General features: G+C 35.5%; 1 protein-coding gene across 1 annotated transcript in view; it reads right to left on the bottom strand.

The window, feature by feature from the left end:
- The window catches only part of acbd6 (acyl-CoA binding domain containing 6), a 42,040-nt gene extending 22,255 nt beyond the window's left edge, over window positions 1–19,785 (bottom strand). The window contains exons 1-6 of the mRNA XM_067393570.1: window positions 19,360–19,785; window positions 18,803–18,867; window positions 18,407–18,503; window positions 16,589–16,671; window positions 11,686–11,791; window positions 5,396–5,485 (exon numbers count right to left, since the gene is read on the bottom strand). Coding sequence (XP_067249671.1) covers window positions 5,396–5,485; window positions 11,686–11,791; window positions 16,589–16,671; window positions 18,407–18,503; window positions 18,803–18,867; window positions 19,360–19,635 — 717 coding nt within the window. The 5' untranslated portion in view covers window positions 19,636–19,785. The remainder of the gene's footprint in view (window positions 1–5,395; window positions 5,486–11,685; window positions 11,792–16,588; window positions 16,672–18,406; window positions 18,504–18,802; window positions 18,868–19,359) is intronic.
- Between the last annotated feature and the right edge of the window lie 310 nt (window positions 19,786–20,095).

The raw sequence follows: 20,095 nt of genomic DNA, 5'->3' as shown, positions 1-20,095 counted from the left end.
GCGCAAACGTCCTCAGATTGAAATCATTGCATAATTTAGAGTAGCCTATGCGTTTTCTTTTTATGTCAATATAAATATCAGTTAGAATTAGCATGATTGATCTGCACTCCTGACATAAATTAATAAATTATTGTTACTGTAACTTTTTTTTTTTATTGTAAAACATTGTTCAAATATTGATGCTGGAATCTTAAATCTTTAAGTAAAATTCAAACATTCGCAAATTTGGATCGCTAAACCTTGAATGACTGTCAACTGTTGAATGAATGAGTGTCACGTCCAGCTTGTTTACTTCAAACCGGAAGACACTTGCACTTTTGACGCAAGGCCTCATGGGGCGTAGGAAACTTGTGGATAAAGTTTACTATAAAAAAATGGATAGCATACTAAAAGTGCCATTTTACAGAGCTGTATGTCAAAGGCTGAAATGATCTGCAAAACAATGTTAAGCGATTCACACTAAATTAAATGTAAAATTTTTATGTTGTTTTTATATTTATTATTTTATACTTAACCTGAATCCTCAGAGAATATCACTATAATGCTGCCTTCCAAGCAATGCATAAATATACAGTCCTCAAAATGATTAGAAGGTTCACCAATAGTGTTATGGCTTGCCTGCTTTGTTTGAGAGAGGCGCTCATTAGTCAGGCCTTTGAGACTCAAAACATGCTTTGTGGTGCTAAGCTCATTAAGTTCCATGTGGCATGCTCTAATTTCTGATCATGCCACTGAAACTGTTTGTTAGATTGTTTAACATGCAATTTACTCCAAAAGCCCCCAAAAAATGTATAAAGAATGTATAAAAACAGAACTGTGTGTTTGTATACATCCATTTTTAGACTGAAGATACAGCTAGGTGCATGATTGCAATAATGGGTTAAGCTTGACCAGCACCTAGAATCAAATCTCTAATAAATTGTGTTTGTGTTCTGTTTGGCATTAACAGAAAACTGAATCCTTCATCCAGGCTTAACGGCGTGAAGATGTCTATACTAGAAACATCAAAGCTGCATGTCACCTCTGAATGTGCACTTACCAGTCAGCTGTGAGCACTAACTGTTAGTGCTTAAAAAAAATTAACTTTTCATAGATTACTTTAGAATATAATTTTTTAAAAATCTTGTACCCTAGTAATATGTGTGGAATATATACTACCATTTAAATGTTGGTTACACTTCATTTGGATGGTCCATTTTAGACATTCTATAACTATAACTTACTTTGCAACTACATGTCAACTAACTCCCATTAGAGTATTAGTAGACTCTAGTATACTAAAAGTTACTATAGTCTGTACAATGTAATCAAAATAAAATGCAAGCAGATATTAAGCAGACAGTTTACTAATACTCTAATGAAAGTTAGTTGATATGTGGTTGCAAAGTCAATTATAGTTAGTAGAATGTCTAAAGTGAACCATCAAAATATAGTGTTACCAAGTTTTTTGTAAGAAATAAATTTTATTAAGCAAGAGTGCATTAAATTGATCAAAAGTTACATAAATGCTGTTTTTTTTTAACTTTCTATTAAAAGAATCCTAAAATCAGTATATTAGAATGATTTCTGAAAGGAATAAATTACATTTTACTGTATTTTTGATCAAATAAATGCAGCCTTGGTGAGCATAAGAGACTTCTTTTTATAAAATTAAAAATCGAATGGTACTGTATATGGTTAAAAATAATAAATTAAATAAATTAGGCCAGAGAGCCAAAAATGCAAAAATATCCACTAGGCATGTTGTGGCGAAAATACATCAGATGCTTTCACAGCTTTGATTATAATGGGAATATTTCGATGCCACTCATATGTGGGTTTCATAGTTGACTGTGTTCTACTTCCTCTGTAGTGCAATTGAAAACAACAGATGCATGATTTACTAGTATATATCCGACTGTACCACACATGAACTACATTCAATGAGCGGGAAAAACGAGTCCCCCCAAACTCTCCCATGTGTCCCAGTTCTGTTCAATCATGCAGAGAGAACTAAATATATGTTGTTGCTGTGATGTTGTCCAGGTGGCTGTTGACAGGTGGCATATGAGCTAATCTGAGAGAACAAGGGGACGTTTTGCTCCTATTGTGGTTCACTTGATCCAGGATTACACCGAAACACCACGATATTCAAACTACCACACTCCACGACCACTGCGTCCATCAGCTGATTAATTTCAATACAATTTTCATTGAAAACATAATAGCATTTTTTCCCTCCCCTCTTTTCAATCAACAAATTAAAAATATAAACCACTTTTATCTTTATTTAACACTAAGCTGAAATCGGATCACAGGACAGATGCGTGAACACCGACCTCACTGTTTTTACAGTTTGTGGTTCACCCATTGAATGGTCACTGAAGGTCTATTGTAATATTTTTCATAGATAATGTGTTAACATTAGTCTTAGATTTTATTTAATCAAAGTCACTCGGTATACACAAGGAAAACTACCTGAAAAAAAATTAAAAATATGAAAATACGTCTAAACTGAGCTATTTGTGGTTTCGTCGTGTGCTTTTCAAACACAGTCATGGCTCACACTTGAGCCTAATGAGTGGCTACTAAGTTTTATATTGCTATCAAATCACACTTCCTGAAAGTATTAACATAGGATAATAATTTTGGCAGGAGCAGTAGCATGATTTAACACGGCCATATTTTCTCTCATGCCACCTGAACGCTACTTAATAAATCTGCCCTCAATAATTCTCCTGCTGTCGTCCAGCAATATTCACCTTCTCCTGGTCAGTGCAGTAACCCAGCACAGAACTTTGAAGGACATCTGTAGATTCTACATGGCTGTATTCATGTAAGGGGACCACCTATGATCCAAATATATTTATCAATGGCTCTGTATAGCATATATAATTATATAAAGTTTTGGTGTGCATAATGACACAGAATATGGTAACTGATTAATCAATAAAAAAAAAAAAGTTATTATGTGTTATAATGCACACAACAACTTTATATGAGCCGGTGATAAAATGTCTGTTTCATATAATATGACGTTATGTTCTCTATTGTAGCTCTAGTGGGGATCTCACATTAGTGTACCTGTTAAAATACAACAATAGAAGAGCATTGATTGTCGTCTAGGCCAAGCATTTGCTCTCTGCTCACACAATAAAGGTCCACTGCCACCAAAAAAAAAAAAAAAAAGAGTCATTTGCAAATGCTCTGATTATATGGGTTGTATAATGCAAACAATTTGGCTGATTACTTCCAATTGATTCTTCTTAGCGAGAATCAGATCAAGCCAGTGACCGCATAACTGTACTTCACCGTATTAATTTCCCAATGCAGTATTCAGCCAGCTTAAGACAAAGCCAAATCTGCCATTATGACCTGTAGTGTTTTTTTTTTTGTTTTTTTTTTTAAAAGCAGCTACCTGCTTACAGTGTGTTGCTTAACACCCATTGAAATACGCTGATACGATATCCCTAAATGATTAAAATACAGTCACTGCTAAGCTCAGGGATGGCAGTAGGACTTCCCAGTTCACTGTTCTCTCAGATTAGTGAGGATGAAGGTCTGTCAGCTCTGGGATCGAAAAGTAAAATATATACTTCTATACAAAATACACAAGTCCACAGTATTCAGCTGATAAATCAACTTTATATATTCTTACTTCAAACGAGTGTACTGACTAAAAGAAACAACAAATAATACCAGTAGTAACTCACTTGTGTGTAGGGATACACTAGTGATGCAACTATATTAAAATTCTGGCTGATAAGCATATAATTATTTTCATGTTGATGATATACAACCGACCGATAATGGACTTAATTAAAATTATACACTGTCGGAGCCTATTGCATCGTGGGCAGCACTCCAACATGTTTGAGTCGGGGACCCGAGTCCTGTCTCATGGACCTTTCCCGATTCCATCCCCCTCTTTCCCCCACTTCACTCATCTTAATAAAGTCAAAAAAAAAGTATACTAATTGGTCTAAAAACACCCACCAAAAACTAAAATATTAAATGCTTAAAATTACTTCAGTACTACTTCACTTATGCGCCCTCCATGCGCCCTCCAGCACTACTTCAGACTTATGCGCCCTCCAGAAACTTGCGTTCTGCAAGTGAACGGCGCCTTGTGGTGCCATCACAAAGGGGCACAAAATCGCTCTCACAGACCTTCTCCGGGTCTGTTCCTGGCTGGTGGAATGACCTGCCACGCCCTATTCGAGCAGCTGAATCTTTAGCCATTTTCAAAAAAATGCTAAAGACGTATGTTTTTCGCCAGCACTTGACCCAGTAGTAGTAGCACTTACCTTGATTTCTATTTTCCTTCCATCTATTTGTGTATTGTGATTTAAAAGAAAAAATAAATTCCTTGCTATGAGCACTTTACTGTCATAACTGTGACTTCACTCAACACTTACATACTGTTGTTCTCATGTTGATTCGATTGATTCTACTATTCTCATTTGTAAGTCATCTGCTAAATGGCTAAATGTAAATTTTTTAATTTTTTCATTTTAAATACTACAAGTGAATTATGTATACAACATTATAATGTACAATATGAAAAATGTATATTAATTCTGAGATTTGGTAAAGATTACATTTAACAGTGTTATCAAATTATTAGTGTTTTTTTAAGATTAACTTTAAAGGGTTAGTTCACCCAAAAATGAAATTCCTGTCATTAATTACTCACCCTCATGTTGTTCCACACCCGTAAGACCTTTGTTCATCTTCGGAACACAAATTAAGATATTTTTTGATGAAATCGAAGAGGTTTTTTTATTCCCCCATAGACAGCATTTTAACCACGGCTTTCAAGGTCCAGAAAGATACTAAAGACATCGTTAAAATAGTCAACGTGACTATTTAGTGCGTATCTTTAGTACCTTTCTGGACCTTGAAAGTTGTGGTCTATAGGGGATTTAAAAAAAAAAACTCTCGGATTTCATCAAAAATACCTTCAATTGTGTTCCGAAGATGAACAAAGGTCTTCCGTGTGTGGAACGACATGAGGGTGAGTAATACATGACAGGAATTTCATTTTTGGATGAACTAACCCTTTAAAGGGATATTTAGATGACAGCAAAAGTAATCTAAATGTAACAATATAGGAAATGAGCATGCACAATTAATAAAGAAAACATACTGGTTATCATATTGGCTCCAGTACTGGTCAATATTAGGACTATTAACAATGTTAAAGAAATTAATTGCATGAATTTAATTAAATTAATCTCAAAAGGTTTTTTCCACATCATTAAACATAAACCCACGTGTCTACAGGTCACTGCAATCGCATTTGTCAGTCTGTTTGTTGATAGAAAAATACCTATTGGCTATATTTTCAGCTATAACTCAATGATCTAGTCGTCGTTATCAGCCAGAATGTCTTTATGTGTGTTTACAGACTCACCTGGCTATTGATATCAGCGTTATTCTGCAAGAGTAGAGAAACCAGGTCTTTGTGGCCCCTGTCACACGCCCAGTGCAGTAGAGCTCGGCCCTGAAACACAAAAAAAATTTATTACGATAAAAGAGAAAAAAACTCATGGCAAAATCTCTGTGCAGACAGTTTCAATTATTTGGTTCGGTTTTGCTTCAGACAACGCACAATATGTCTTTTAGTCAATCTATGGAGTTCGATCCCATAATTCAATTCCTTACTGTGATTTAGATACAATTATTTAATAAACTCTCTTTCTGGCTTTGATACGGAGCATAAAAATGAGCACAAGCCAAGAGGCGTGTAGAATATTCAATAACAGCCCGTATTTGCAAAGGACCTCTGCAACCCCAAACCATAGACATGTCTACAGACCACACAACCCTGTGGGTCGACTCCTTCAGACGGATGAATCCCTCTTCACCCCTAACACATTCATTTATTCCCTGTTGTTATGCGGACCTCTATAAAGTTAACTTCACAATAGATTTCTCTCCTCCAGAAAAAATAAATTATGCACAACAATTTATAACTCAGAGCCTTTAGACCCAACTATTTAACGACGTGCTGACAGGATGAGTTCTTCTCTGGCCACCGTGCAAGCGAGAGAGAAGGGCATTGTGGGAGGGAAAGATCCTGGGCGCTCCAGAAACAAATTGCAGTGGGACGGGAGACTCTTTAGCTGTGATTGATGTGGTTCTGGGGACAAAAAGAGAGCAGACCCTTGATCACCAGCGCCGCCCCCCAGGCCTGAAGCCGCTTGTGCCTATCAAGGCTGCAGAGTTCATTTTTCAGTGAAGGCCAATTAGATAAAGCCAACTCCTTAAGTCGTATTCCATGGCTGAAATTATATTGATCTCCACTGCTGCATGTTAAAATTGATATTTATGAGGGAGTCTGAAGCCTTACACCACAAGGATTTCTTTCTTTTTTTGGAGAGGAGGGTGTCCCTTGGACTGTTTGTCAAATTTTCATCAGAGATATACCCAAACATTTTTCTTTTCTCCTACTCTCCTCCCAAGACAAACAATTCTCTGGATCCACAGTGCTTGACTTACATAAAAAAGTACCATGGTACTATTATAATGGTACCATGATAATACCATAGCCTCTAGACATTCTATTTTTTGAAGCACCATGTATATGAATATGGTAATCATTCAGTACCACAGTAAATATCAGAGTACCATCATATTACCATCTGATACATTACTGGTAACGCTGCAGTACTTTGTTTAAAGGGATTGGAAAATTTCACATAATATCTGATCTACCTTAATTGAAAGTTATCAACCATGTCTTTGTCAAACACGTAATTACAAGAGACAAAAACATCCAAAATTGTAGTGGTTTCAACGGTTACTGCTACATGTTTTACCATTTCATATGTAATTTTGTTATAGCTGTACAATTATGATGTGCTTTTTAATGGAATCCTGTTTCTGAATCATATAAAAAATTAAAAACAAAAAGTTAATTGGTGAGAGAAAGTTTAAATTAAGAAAAGTTGCAATGGCATAAAAAAAATTAAAAAGAGAGTCATATTATGAGTTATAAAGACATGATTATAATAAAAACTAGAACCTAAAGTTCATAAACAAACTTTGATGTTGGCATGAAAAAGCTAAAAAGTAATATTGTGAGTTATAAAGACATGATTATAATAAAAATTAGGCCAGTATGAGGTCAGGTAAAAAAATTTTTTTTAAAGAAATTAATACTTTTATTCAGCAAGGACACATTAAATTGAACAAAAGTCACAGTAAAGACATTTATAATGTATCAAAAGACTGAAATAAATTGTTCTTTTGAACTTTCTATTCATCAAAAAAAAGAAAGAAAGAAATTCCACAAAAATAATAATAAGTACTACTGTTTTCAACATTGATAATAATGAGAAATGTTTCTTGAGAAGCAAATCAGAATATTGATTTTTGAAGGATCATGTGACAATGAAGACCGGAGTAATGATGCTGAAAATTCAGTTTTGCCATCACAGAAATAAATTACATTTTAAAATATATTCAAAAAGCAGTTAATTTTTACTGTTTTTTTGATTGAATAAATGCAGCCTTGGTGTTCATAAGATATTTCTTGAATGATAGAGTATATGTAGAATAATATATATATATATGAATTTGATTAATTAATGCAGTGATTAAGAGCATTCTGACAAGATGTGAATAGAGAAAGTGCTAAAATCATCCTTGCAGTCACAGTCTCAGCAAACATAGCTAACATGCGTAAAAACCTTCATCATCTTCATCAATTTCCATCCAACTAAGTTAAAGAGCTCTAGAAACAGTAAAGGTCTAGAAATCCCACTGATTACACCTTCCTGTCCCGTGTGAGAGCTCTGGATTAAGTGTGACAGGCATGGACTCTACTGCGGGGCGGTGCATTGAACAGGGCTCAGTGCAGATGAATAGGAAACCACTTGCTTTACAATGTCCTTGCCAGAGAGGGTGGAGAGCTGCCGGCTCAATTGCCTGTAATTGATGGGGCTGCTCCAGCACAAACAGAGAGAGAAAAGGAAAGCAAGAAATTCTTGGGACATTTGCACAAATGAGTCCAGCCCTCTTTTGTTCAGGCGGAGGGGCTCGTGCCTGTTGGAGGCGTGTGTAGACACACGGGGTCATTTAAGACATCACCATTACAATAAGAAAGAAAAAACATGAAACACCATGCAAGTCATAACAAAGCAGCAGAAAAAAATAGAGATGCATGATATATCGGTATAGGCCAATATATGTTCATTTTTGTCATTTTTGTTTTGTTATAATGTTGTCATTATCAGCCCAATAAGAAAAGTTGGCTGATATATTAAAGCTGATAAATACTTCAGATGCGCATTCTTCGCCATGTTGGTTTTGAATTGCTTGAAATATGATTGGAGTCACTAATATAGGCTATAGGCTACATAAAATTATAATGAGAACATTATAATTGTGTGCTTGCTTTTAATAGTGAAACCTTTGTCTTTGTAATCAGGCTCTCAAAAATGATATAAAAATTTGGATTTAAATTTATCGGGCAATATATCAGTTATCGGATTTCAAATATAAGGAATAATCAGTTATCGGCCAAAAGTTTCATATCGGTGCATCCCTAGAAAAAACATTTAAATTGACACTAATGATTAGGAAAAGCTCTTCGCGATGTTTATAGTTTCAGATATAAATGCATGTGTTAAAAATTATTCCATTAAAGGTGCCCTAGAACGTTTTTTTTAAAAGATGTAATATAAGTCTAAGCTGTCCCCTGAATGTGTCTGTGAAGTTTCAGCTCAAAATACCCCATAGATTTTTTTTAATTCATTTTTTTAACTGCCTATTTTGTGGCATAATGAGAAATTAACCGATTCAGGGTGTGTGGCCCTTTAAATCTGGTGCTCCACGCCCAAGAGCTTGCGCTTGCCTTAAACAACATAAAAAGTTCAAACAGCTAATATAACCCTCAAAATGGATCTTTACAAAGTGTTTGTCATGCAGCATGTCTAATCGCGGAAGTACAGTGTTTATTTTGATGTTTACATTGATTCTGAATGAGTTTGATAGTGCTCCGTGGCTAACGGCTAATGCTACACTGTTGGAGAGATTTATAAAGAATGAAGTTGTGTTTATGAATTATACAGACTGCAAGTGTTTAAAAATGAAAATAGCGACAGCTCTCTTGTCTCCGTGAATACAGTAAGAAGCGATGGTAACTTTAACCACATTTAACAGTACATTAGCAACATGCTAACGAAACATTTAGAAAGACAATTTACAAATATCACTAAAAATATCATGTAATCATGGATCATTTCAGTTATTATTGCTCCATCTGCCATTTTTTGCTATTGTCCTTGCTTGCTTACCTAGTCTGTTGATTCAGCTGTGCACAGATCCAGACGTTCTGCCCTTGTTGTCTAATGCCTTTCATAATGTTGGGAACATGGGTTGGCATTTGCAAATATTGGGGGCGTACACCCTGACTGTTACGTAACAGTCGGTGTTATGTTGAGATTCGCCTGTTCTTCGGAGGTCTTTTAAACAAATGAGATTTATATAAGAAGGAGGAAACAATGGAGTTTGAGACGCACTATATGTCATTTCCATGTACTGAATTCTTGTTATTTAATTATGCCGAGATAAATTCATTTTTTGAATCTAGGGCACCTTCAACCACATTGAAAATAAACAAATCTAATCTTTTCTACAAATGAGTTTAAGATAATCAATGTATAATATAATAATATAATATAATATAATATAATATAATATAATATAATATAATATAATATAATATAATATAATATAATATAATATAATATAATATAATATAATATAATATAATATAAAATAAAATTTTAATGTTTGGACCCCACTGTACATATCCAATACATTATTTTCTATGTAAGCCTACATTTATAAATAACATTGTTATTATTATTATTATTATAAGTGAAGGCCCAAAAATATGTAAACAATATAAAAAACTTTCAATGCAAAGCAGTTTTTCAGATTTTAGAGTCATGTGGAACTACAGCATAATCAGTCAGTGCATTTCTCAGATTGAAAAAACACGGATAAACTGAAAAATTCACATCCGCCTTCAGTGTGCGCGTTCATGGCTGTGCAGTCCATTCTAGCGTTTCTCCAGCAGTGAAGTGTAAACCGTACGGTACTCCCCCAGGTCCCAGCACCCCTCTACTCACCACCCACTATCATCCCACCTGAATAACTCCAAGTTTCCTAGTTTATTCTGATCTATTGTCCTCATCATCGCTGAGATTATTTCCCCACTGCCCTGCACTCAGTTGCACGTGCACATTAAGGGTAATGTATTTGACCCCTGCAGAGACGGGCTGACTTGTAGGAGGTCAAATGGCAGCCATGAAGCTCATCTCAGCCCAAATTAAACCACTGGCAACAGCCTCCGCTGAAAACATCAAATGGCATTATGTTCAGAGCAGAGTGCGTACCGCATACGTCACATCTTAATGCTGCAGTGAGTTCGAGCCACGCTGTGTGTGTTTAAGGCTTCAGGTCTTGTTCCTCACAGGTGTGACCTTGAACATGTAATGCAGTATTGGTGGAAGACCACCGAAAAATCTAATCGTTTCCAATTATAATAACATATTAGTAACATAAAAAGTATATTATATATATATATATATATATATATATATATATATATATATATATATATATATATATATATATATATATATATATATATATAAATAAAACACACACCTTCACATTACAGCTTAATATTTTTGACTGCTGTGCCACAGATCCAACAAAAAAAAGTGTATTGATTATAATAAATATTACAATTTAAAAATATTCCACCAATGTTTTCTTCTCTAATTCACATCCCCATGTAAATCAGATCAGTGTGGTTTGGCTTGAAAGTCTGCACACCAGATTTAAATTCACTAGTGCCCTCTATAGGTTAATCTGTTGAACTGCACAAGTGAGAAGAACAATGGTGGATTGACAAAGGCTGCCATCTGGCCGACCTGATGGTGAGCCAACTGGTTCCCCACTTTCAGAATTGGAGTGCTGAAAGAAATGAAACGGGCCAGTTGGCCATGGTGATATATGAATAAAAATGGGATGAGAGGATGGATGGTGCATCCAGTGACCTTTGGAGTTTTAGCCGTGTGGGAAACATAGAGGACTGATCTCTTTACATGGATAGAGAGAGAGAGAAGTAGGGTGAAAAACAGAAGCTGGGCTCTGATTCACAAGGTCCCTACACAATGTTCACAGATACCTACACACTGACCAGGGAATATCCAATTTACTTGTGTAAATAAATCAATATTACATAAAATAATAATAAATATATAAAATAGTAATATATATATATTATATATATATATATATATATATATATATATATATATATATATATATATATATATATATATATATATATATATATATATATATATAAAAATACTAGTGTCAAAAGTTTGGGATTTTTTAAATGTTTTTGAAAGAAGCCTTTGATACTCACCAAGGCTTAATTTATTTAATCAAAAATACAGTAAAAACAGTAACATTGTGAAATATTATTGCAATTTGTCTGTTTGAATACATTCTAAAGTTTAATTTATGTGTGATGGTGAAGCTGAATTTGGTCCTTCAGAAATCATTCTAATATGCTGTTAAATGTTTATTTTTTATCATATTAAAAAGGTATCAAAGAATTTATAAAAAAAAAAAAAATTTTTTACATTTATAAATTTTATTTTAAAAGCCAACCTCTTCGTCCCTTGTGTTCACGTCCACTTTCTTGGAGCTGATAGCCTTGCTGATGTGTTCAATATTGTTCTCTCGACAGTAGTCGAAAATATTTTTGTCCTCTTCCCTGAAGTCAAACACAACAAAAGAGAAAATACCCTGAAAAAATGCAAAGCAATGCAGACATCAAACCTTTTACGAAATGTCATAGAAATCAATTAAAGAACATCTGAAATAGCATTACATCATTGTAAGGAAATAAGAAACCAATAGTCTGTATTTAATGTTACATAACAAGGGTCAAGGTTGTCAAACTAATGCGCACAGGTGCAGCCTGCCGCTAAAATCAAGTTACTGGCAGGCATCTCATGGTCACAAGCTCATCCACCTCTGTGGCGCATTCTCAGGAGTCTGGCGCTCACCACAGCAGTTTTAATTATTTTCCTCTCTAATCACCTTGTGGCATTTGGGCCGAACCAGGCAGGGCAGAGCAAGAGATCGAGAGAGAAAGAAAAGGGTTATAGGGGATGAGGTACAGTTGGTTGGAGAAATCTCATTAAGAGATTTACCCCTGCCCCTCTTGCCCATGCAGGATGGCAGATTAATTGCATTTGGAGCCCTATTGTGTGGCCGCCCCTCACTCTCATTACAGGGGCAGGGCAGATGAGACTAGCAGCGGACGGGACCTCCGTGCCTGAGAGATACAGGAAACAGACAGATTGGCCAACTTTAAATGAACTGATTTCAGAGAGCGAATAAGTGCAGTCAAGAGTATTTCAATTCTATAGAATCAACAGACTGACACATAATATAAATATTAAATATATATATATATACACAGTGGGGGGGAAAGTCTGAGACCAACAGAGAAAATGCATTAATTTTGTGCAAAACTTGCATGTTATGCCTGGCATTTTTTGAGAGCACCTTAAATTTTGTATGCCTCCAAAAGATCAATTCTCATATTCAGAACAAAATACATCTACATACAATACAATAAATTACTTACAGAAGGACAAAAACATTTATAGTGGTTTCCACAAATAAGGTGCAAAAAGGGCTTGAAATTCTTGAATGTTATTTTCAAAATTCAAGTTATATATGCAAAATTGAAAAATAAATATAAATGGGAAATAAAAACAATCTACTGTCACAATGGAAAAGAGCGTTGTAATTTATTCTTCTTTTTGAAATAAAGTTAAATATGTAAAATTTATTAAATTAAAAATATATATATTAAATAAAACAATTACTGTTAGAATGGATAAAAGTGTTGTAAATGTATTCTACATTTTGTCATTTTTAAAATTCAAGTTACATATGCAAAATTGATTAAATTAAAAAATAAATATAAATGGGAAATAAAAACTACTGTCTCAAAAAGAGGGTTGTAAATTTATCCTACATTTTTTCTTTTTTAAAATAAAGTTAAATATGCAAAATTTATTAAATAAAAAAAAAAATATATTAAATTAAAATTACTGTTAGAATGGGTAAAAGTGTTGTACATTTATCCTATATTTTGTCATTTTTTAAATTAAAGTTAAATATGCAAAATTTTATTAAATAAAAAAAAATAAAAATAAAACAATTACTATGTTAGAATGGATAAGTGTTGTAAATTTAGTCTACATATTGTCATTTTTAAAACTAAAGTTAAATACGCAGTTTATAAAATTTAAAAATAAAAAATTATGGGAAAATAAGTCAGAATGAGAAAAATGGCTGTAAATTAAGCTAATTAAGTTTGTAACACAAGAATTTGATATTAGATTGTCACAATTATGACATAACCATAATCATATCATTTTATTTATTGTATTCATGAAGGTCACAACCTTTTGTGACAGGCCCAAAGCAACAACTTTTTGTGTTTAAAATTAGCTAAGTTTCTTGCTCTCTTACATTGACGTAATATAATAGTTTGTCTAACATATCAAATAATTCTCACAACAAATTCATTAACAAATCTGTGCTTTAAAAAAAAGAGTGTAATGGGACACCAATGACTACTGTATTCATGGAAAATGGCTTATGCCGATATATGCGTGCACTAAACCAGGCCTCATAGTAAATAAGGATGAATATGTGAATGTTTGTGGTCTTACCGTGACCCAGTGTGTCTGTGCCATGTGGGCATCATCCGTCTCCCGGGGCAACTAATCAATAAAACTGCTCATTCGTCAGACTGATGCTGGCCTGTGCTCCTAAAGCCCGAGAACACACACGCACACAAGCCCACGCTTACACCTGATTAATGGCTCACTGATAAACGACATGGCATCAGCGATGCCGCTGAGCATGCTGGGAAGGTCACTGGCTACTCTGTCATTCCACAACGCTTGATCAACGTTTTCTGACTAGTGAGAGACCAAACAAAAGCCCTATGTCCATGTTTTTACACACAGATTATATAGTTGAATCTTAAAGGAATAGTTCACCCAAAAATTAAAACTGTCATCATTTTCTCATCCTCAAGTAGTTCCAAACCTGTATGAATTTCTTTGTTCTGCTGAACACAAAAGATATTTGGAAGAATGTCAACAACCAAACAGATCTCGCCCCCTTTGACTACCATAGTAGAAAAAAAATAAATACTATGGTAGTCAGTGGGGGGACAAGATCTGTTTGGTTACAGATATTCTTCCAAATATCTTCCTTTGTGTTCAGCAGAACAAAGAAATACAGGTTTTATAGAGGTTTGGAACTACTTGAAGGTGAGAAAATGATGACAAAATTTTAATTTTTAGGTGAACTATTCCTTTAAAAGTAGAGCTGCATGATTCTGGATAAAATGAGAATCATGATTTTCACAATGTAATTTACTAGAGGTTCTAACAAAATATTAATTGCTGGACTCTTATCGCTGGAAAAATATTTAATTAATTTGAATGAATTAATGGTTTTGAATGAATTCAATGACTCATTAATAAATACTTGTTTCATTACTGGATGAATCAGTGTTTTTGAACAAATCTTTTGAATGAATGATTCAATTACAAATACATTTTTGTTTTGTCACTTGTCGCCACTAGTGGCGTAAGATGTAATTGATACAACTGTTATTTGAAATGCCAAATTAGTTTCAAAAGATGGTTTGATGGCTATCATTGAAATAAGTGTCTATATGCTAAATTTAAAGGTGATAAAGAGAATCTTTTTGTCGACTGAGAAACCAAAGACTGTTACTGAGTTTTTGAAATGAGCGCATGTGTATGAACAACCCCCCCTCCTTTCGAGGGAACGCCTCCCAAAACTTGTGCACGAGTATTGGAACACGAGTGTTTACCACCAGCATTCGCTGTGTCGTGTTAGTGGATTCATTATGTCGGACTCACCGCAGGTAACTCATAATCTGCAGTTGTTACTCCTGTCTCCTGACAAAAACTTTGCATGCGGCGCCTGTGGAGTGTGGAAAGTTACTGGAGCGCGCAGCCGCGCTCGTCTCTCACAAGGAACGTCACAGCAGTGATTGACAAGCCAGAGGGCCAATCGTTTACGCGATGATCGCATAAACGTTTGGCTGATGTTTTTAAGGCCCTACCTCGTGCACAGATGATGTATATTAATATTATTCCTTTCAGTGCACCTAATAAATAGTCTTTTATCAGTTAGTAAAGACAGATTCAAGTAATATTGCAAAAATGTATAAAACAAAACGTCCTCTTTAGCACCTTTAAACGTTTATCTCAGTACTTCTGTGATAATCTGAATATTTGTAACACAGAAATAACTACTGTGTGGTTCAAAACTGCTCTATTTGAATGTTCCAGTATGATTTTGTCAAAGGTTTAATAGACACAGGCGAATCGTATAGTATTGTATTTGTCCATACAATGGAAGTCAATGGGAACCAAAACTGTTTGGTTACCAACATTCTTCAAAATATCATCTTTTATGTTCCACAGAAGAAAGTCCTACAGGTTTATAATGACATTAGGCTGAGTAAATGATGACAGAATTTTCATTTTTGGGTGGACTATTCTTTTAACGTCATCAATCAGTTATGAGCTGAGCTGACACATACACACTGCCCTCCAAAATAGCCCGATATTCTGAAACTGACACCTCTGCTCCCATCAATCAGATCAGATCAAACCGATTCATCTCTCTACGAGCCTTCCTCACAGAACAACTCATCTATCACGCAATATTCAGTGAATAAAGCTTCCTCATTCACGACTCCTGCAGAAGCACAGGATTCTGCAACTTGGGCAGATCAGCTTATCGGCTGTTGTTTTTAAGTGAGTTTGAGCAAAAAAAAGTCGAAAAAAAGAAAAGAAAAAGAAATCAGGTGGTCCTGGAGTTACAGGTCATCTGGTTTTGCAATCGGGCAACGCAGAATCCATTAAGATTCTCTAATGAAATGCTAACGAGAGGTTTGAATATGCAGGAGGGCTCTCAATCACAGAGCTCGGAAATTGGAACGCAGCGAAGCAGTCTGATTGGGTCACGCCCGAAATGGGACGCTCAGCGAGCGACAAATGTGAGGAGAGGAGGGGGAATGGGATGTTAATTGCCTCTTTGCTTTTCTGTCCCCAATGAACAACTCACGTTCTCCCGGGACACGTCAACTTGGGGAATGAACCCCTGTTGCATTGATGCTTCCATATATTTCTTTCATCCATCCATGCCTGGATCCATTTTACATTCCTATCATCGATATAATCGTAAAAAAAGTAATTAAACTCTACCGCTTCCTGAGGCCTCTTCACCCCCTATGCTTGCATACTAATACTGTTAATTTAAGAGGTAAAACCATGTGAATTCAGCCCTCGTTAAAGGGAAGAAGCACCGGAGCGTCTGGTATCCGTGAGTTCCATGAGCAGGAAAATGAATCATGCATCACTGATGCAAAAAATGATCACTGGATCAAATAAAAAATTATAATAAAATCATCATATTCATAAGCAAGACTTGTTACCTTATTTTTTCCTCCTGGTACAGAGAGCTAACCGCTGGGCCACCGAATCCAGTTAGCTTCTCTCCTCCTCTTCGCTCCGACGACTAAAAAAGAAACAGGAAACTGTCACAATTCCCACAAGTGAAGCCTAGAGATACATTTAAAGGTCTTAAACATCTGAAAAGCCACAAAACTGAAGTGAAAACCCTTCACCTGCTGAACAAAAAGGACATGAAACTACATAAAAAGACAAACACAACAGTAGCCCACAGGAGTCACTCTCAGTTTAGTTTATAAGAGAAAGGTACAATACGCCTCCATCAACCTCAAATATGACTGGCAGTATGTTGCACATGTTGCTAGACTTGACAGGTTTTGTATTTTTAACATTGTTACATTCACTTTTCTTCCTTTTCCAGACAGCACAGCACTTGGCTACAGCAGGAGAGAGAGCACAAAAGACTCTGGATATTCAACCACCGGTGGAACTCAATCAGGGAAAGATTAAAATTGCTTTGTGCAGCCAACCAGATCCATTATACAGCAATTTTAATTAAATGCCTTCAAAATATTACAGTTTTGTGCAGAAAAGTGCAGCATCTGCACTTCTGTTTGAATAGTAGTCTTGTATTAAAATACCGTAAAAAAATGTTTTTCTTCCTCCACAGCAGGTGCACGTAACAACAGAAGTGCACAAGAGGTCAGAAACAAGCTATTGTCTCTCCTCCCTTGCCTGGGCTCTCTCTCTATCTTGTAATGGAGCTGCCTGCCCTCTTCTTAACACACTAACACAATCAGTTCATTCTGAAAGGTGGGGAATTTGTTTATGTGCTTTTGTGCTGGTCTGGATGGCAGTCAGATTGTGTTACTATCAATGAAGGGGGATGTATCTGCTCTGACCTGTGGATTATGGGTAAAAAGCAGGAAGATTAGATAGATAGATAGATAGATAGATAGATAGATAGATAGATAGATAGATAGATAGATAGATAGATAGATAGATAGATAGATAGATAGATAGATAGATAGATAGATAGATAGATAGATAGATAGAACGGCAGACAGATTATATATATATATATAAAACCATAAATGGATAGAACGACAGACAGACACAGACAGACAGACAGACAGACAGACAGACAGACAGACAGACAGACAGACAGACAGACAGACAGACAGACAGATAGATAGATAGATAGATAGATAGATAGATAGATAGATAGATAGATAGATAGATAGATAGATAGATAGAACCATTAATGGATCGAACGACAGACAGACAGACAGACAGAACGAACCACTCAAAAGAACTGCATAAACGTCTGTTTAAACATCACTGCATAACTCCAGAGGAATTATATCATGAACATGAATAAAACATCTACAGCTCCAATAGAAAAAAAAAATTTAGCAACTCTGTTCCTGATATCTTTTGAGCATAATTCCAAAAAAACAAAGGGCTATTTTTCAACTACCTGTGTGAGAAGGATGCGCAACATCTGCACAATCAGAGACTGCCCTCTTCTGGACAAGTAATTCAGTAACACAGTAACATTACAGCGCCTATAGTTTAACCAAAGGGCAGATACACTTACAAGTATAGTTTATTTGCGTGAAAAAATAAAATAATATAATACTGATTAATACCATGCTTTATTTGGGAGCAACAAATCCAACTCCAAGTTGACAAGTGACAATCTTTCTAAAACAATACTATGCAAATCTGTTGTCCATAACGTATCTGGGTGGACTGGAACTTGTGAATATCAATTCATATTACATCAAAGGATTTTACTGCAAAAGACCAAAGAAAAAACTTGTAAGTTTAATATTTACCTTCTGACTGCCTTCTGGATCCAGAGAATGTACACAGGACACATACTCCTGCATGGCCTGCTCCGCACTCATGTCCCCCAGCTGTTTCCATGCCGACCTGTGAACAGGAAGCAGTCTGTTGGACTATAAAGACTCTAAAGATTCAATTTTACTTTTATTCCCAAAAAGCTCATAATATTGGACACAAAGTGGATTTAGATTTATTCATTCAGCAGATGGTTTTAATACTCGCAGCTGAGGAAAATTACAAGCAGTTTGTTATAAGAGCCAACAATATTCATAGTACCAATGAAGTGACTGGAGTTCTGATGACATCAAATGTCACTGTCAACTATGAAATAAGCCCAAATCAAAATCAGGTTTATCATGAAATGCATGACTTGTTAAGAGTCTTACCATTTTCTCTGACCCTCGAAATCAAAGAAACCAGGTTTTGTTGTATTGCACTTTCCAACTTTGACCTGTCAAATAAACATAAGATTATTATTATATTTACTTAATAATAATTACTGTCAAATGCTCAAATAACTGATCCCAATGTCAAATGTTTTAGACTTTACAACTAACAGACTCCTTCATCTGTCAGAGCTATATTTCCCTTACAAAACTTAGCATGGAAACAATAATTTACACCAATAGTTAATTTTACTACATAAAATTTGGGGTAACTTTGTATTAGCCATCAATGTTAAAAATATATAAGTAAATAAAAAGTCAATAAAATCACAAACTCTTCGTATCGTGTTGCATTTAAACTTATTATGATTTTACACTATCAGACACGGTAAAAAGTAAAGCAAACCTGCAAACTCCTCAGAGTAAAAAAGGTGACAGTGTCGCGGGGGGTGGGGGGTGCGATTCACATAAATGACCCAAATGACCAAGAAAAAGGTGACTGTCACCTAAAAGTGACAAGTTTGCAGGTCTGGTAAAGACAAGTACGCTGTGTTTACCTGTTTGAACCTGGCGTACAGATACAGCAGCTGCTCTCTACTGGCTGTCTGGACGAGATCTCTGACCCGGTCCGCTGCCGCCTCAAACTCATTCTCTAGATCTGCTCCTTCTAATCGAAGCGCGGTATCCGCAGCACCACAATCAAATTTCCCTAATCCGAAATCTGAATCCGAGTCGGATCCTCCACCGAGCGGCTCTCCGGTATCAGGCCGGGCTGGATCAGTGCCGGAGCCCGTCGCTGAGTCTGGGGAGGAGGACGGAGATCGGGACGCCATTGAAGAAAATGAAGATGCCTTATAGGGGTAATCAACAGTATTTCTGCTTTAATTATTATTAATTAATAATGAAACCAGCGCAGACAACAGACTACTACAGTACGTTATCCGTAATCCGAAGCAGTCGGACTTGTTTTGAGTGTTGGTCCGTGAACGGTACGTCACAATAATAGGCACGAGTGCGTCCTGCAACCGGTTTTTAGGTCCTACCATTTTACAGTAGACGCATGAAATGTAATCAAAATCAATATTGCACCAATTCTTGAACTTTATTATCTATTACATCTATTGTTATAGATCTTGCTGTACTATATTATACTATAATGTGAAATAATATGAGGTATTGTCCATAGCAATTTCAAAGAACTTAAAATTTTGACAAAATTTCAACTCAAACTCAGAAGGGCCACAAAAAAGTAATTTACTCTGTTCTTAGTGATCCTTTCCTGATATTAATTTC

Source organism: Chanodichthys erythropterus, chromosome 9 (genome assembly GCF_024489055.1).
Source record: "Chanodichthys erythropterus isolate Z2021 chromosome 9, ASM2448905v1, whole genome shotgun sequence".
Taxonomy (NCBI): domain Eukaryota; kingdom Metazoa; phylum Chordata; class Actinopteri; order Cypriniformes; family Xenocyprididae; genus Chanodichthys; species Chanodichthys erythropterus.
Note: the sequence above shows the minus strand (reverse complement) of the source record. Positions and strands in the feature narration are given on the sequence as shown.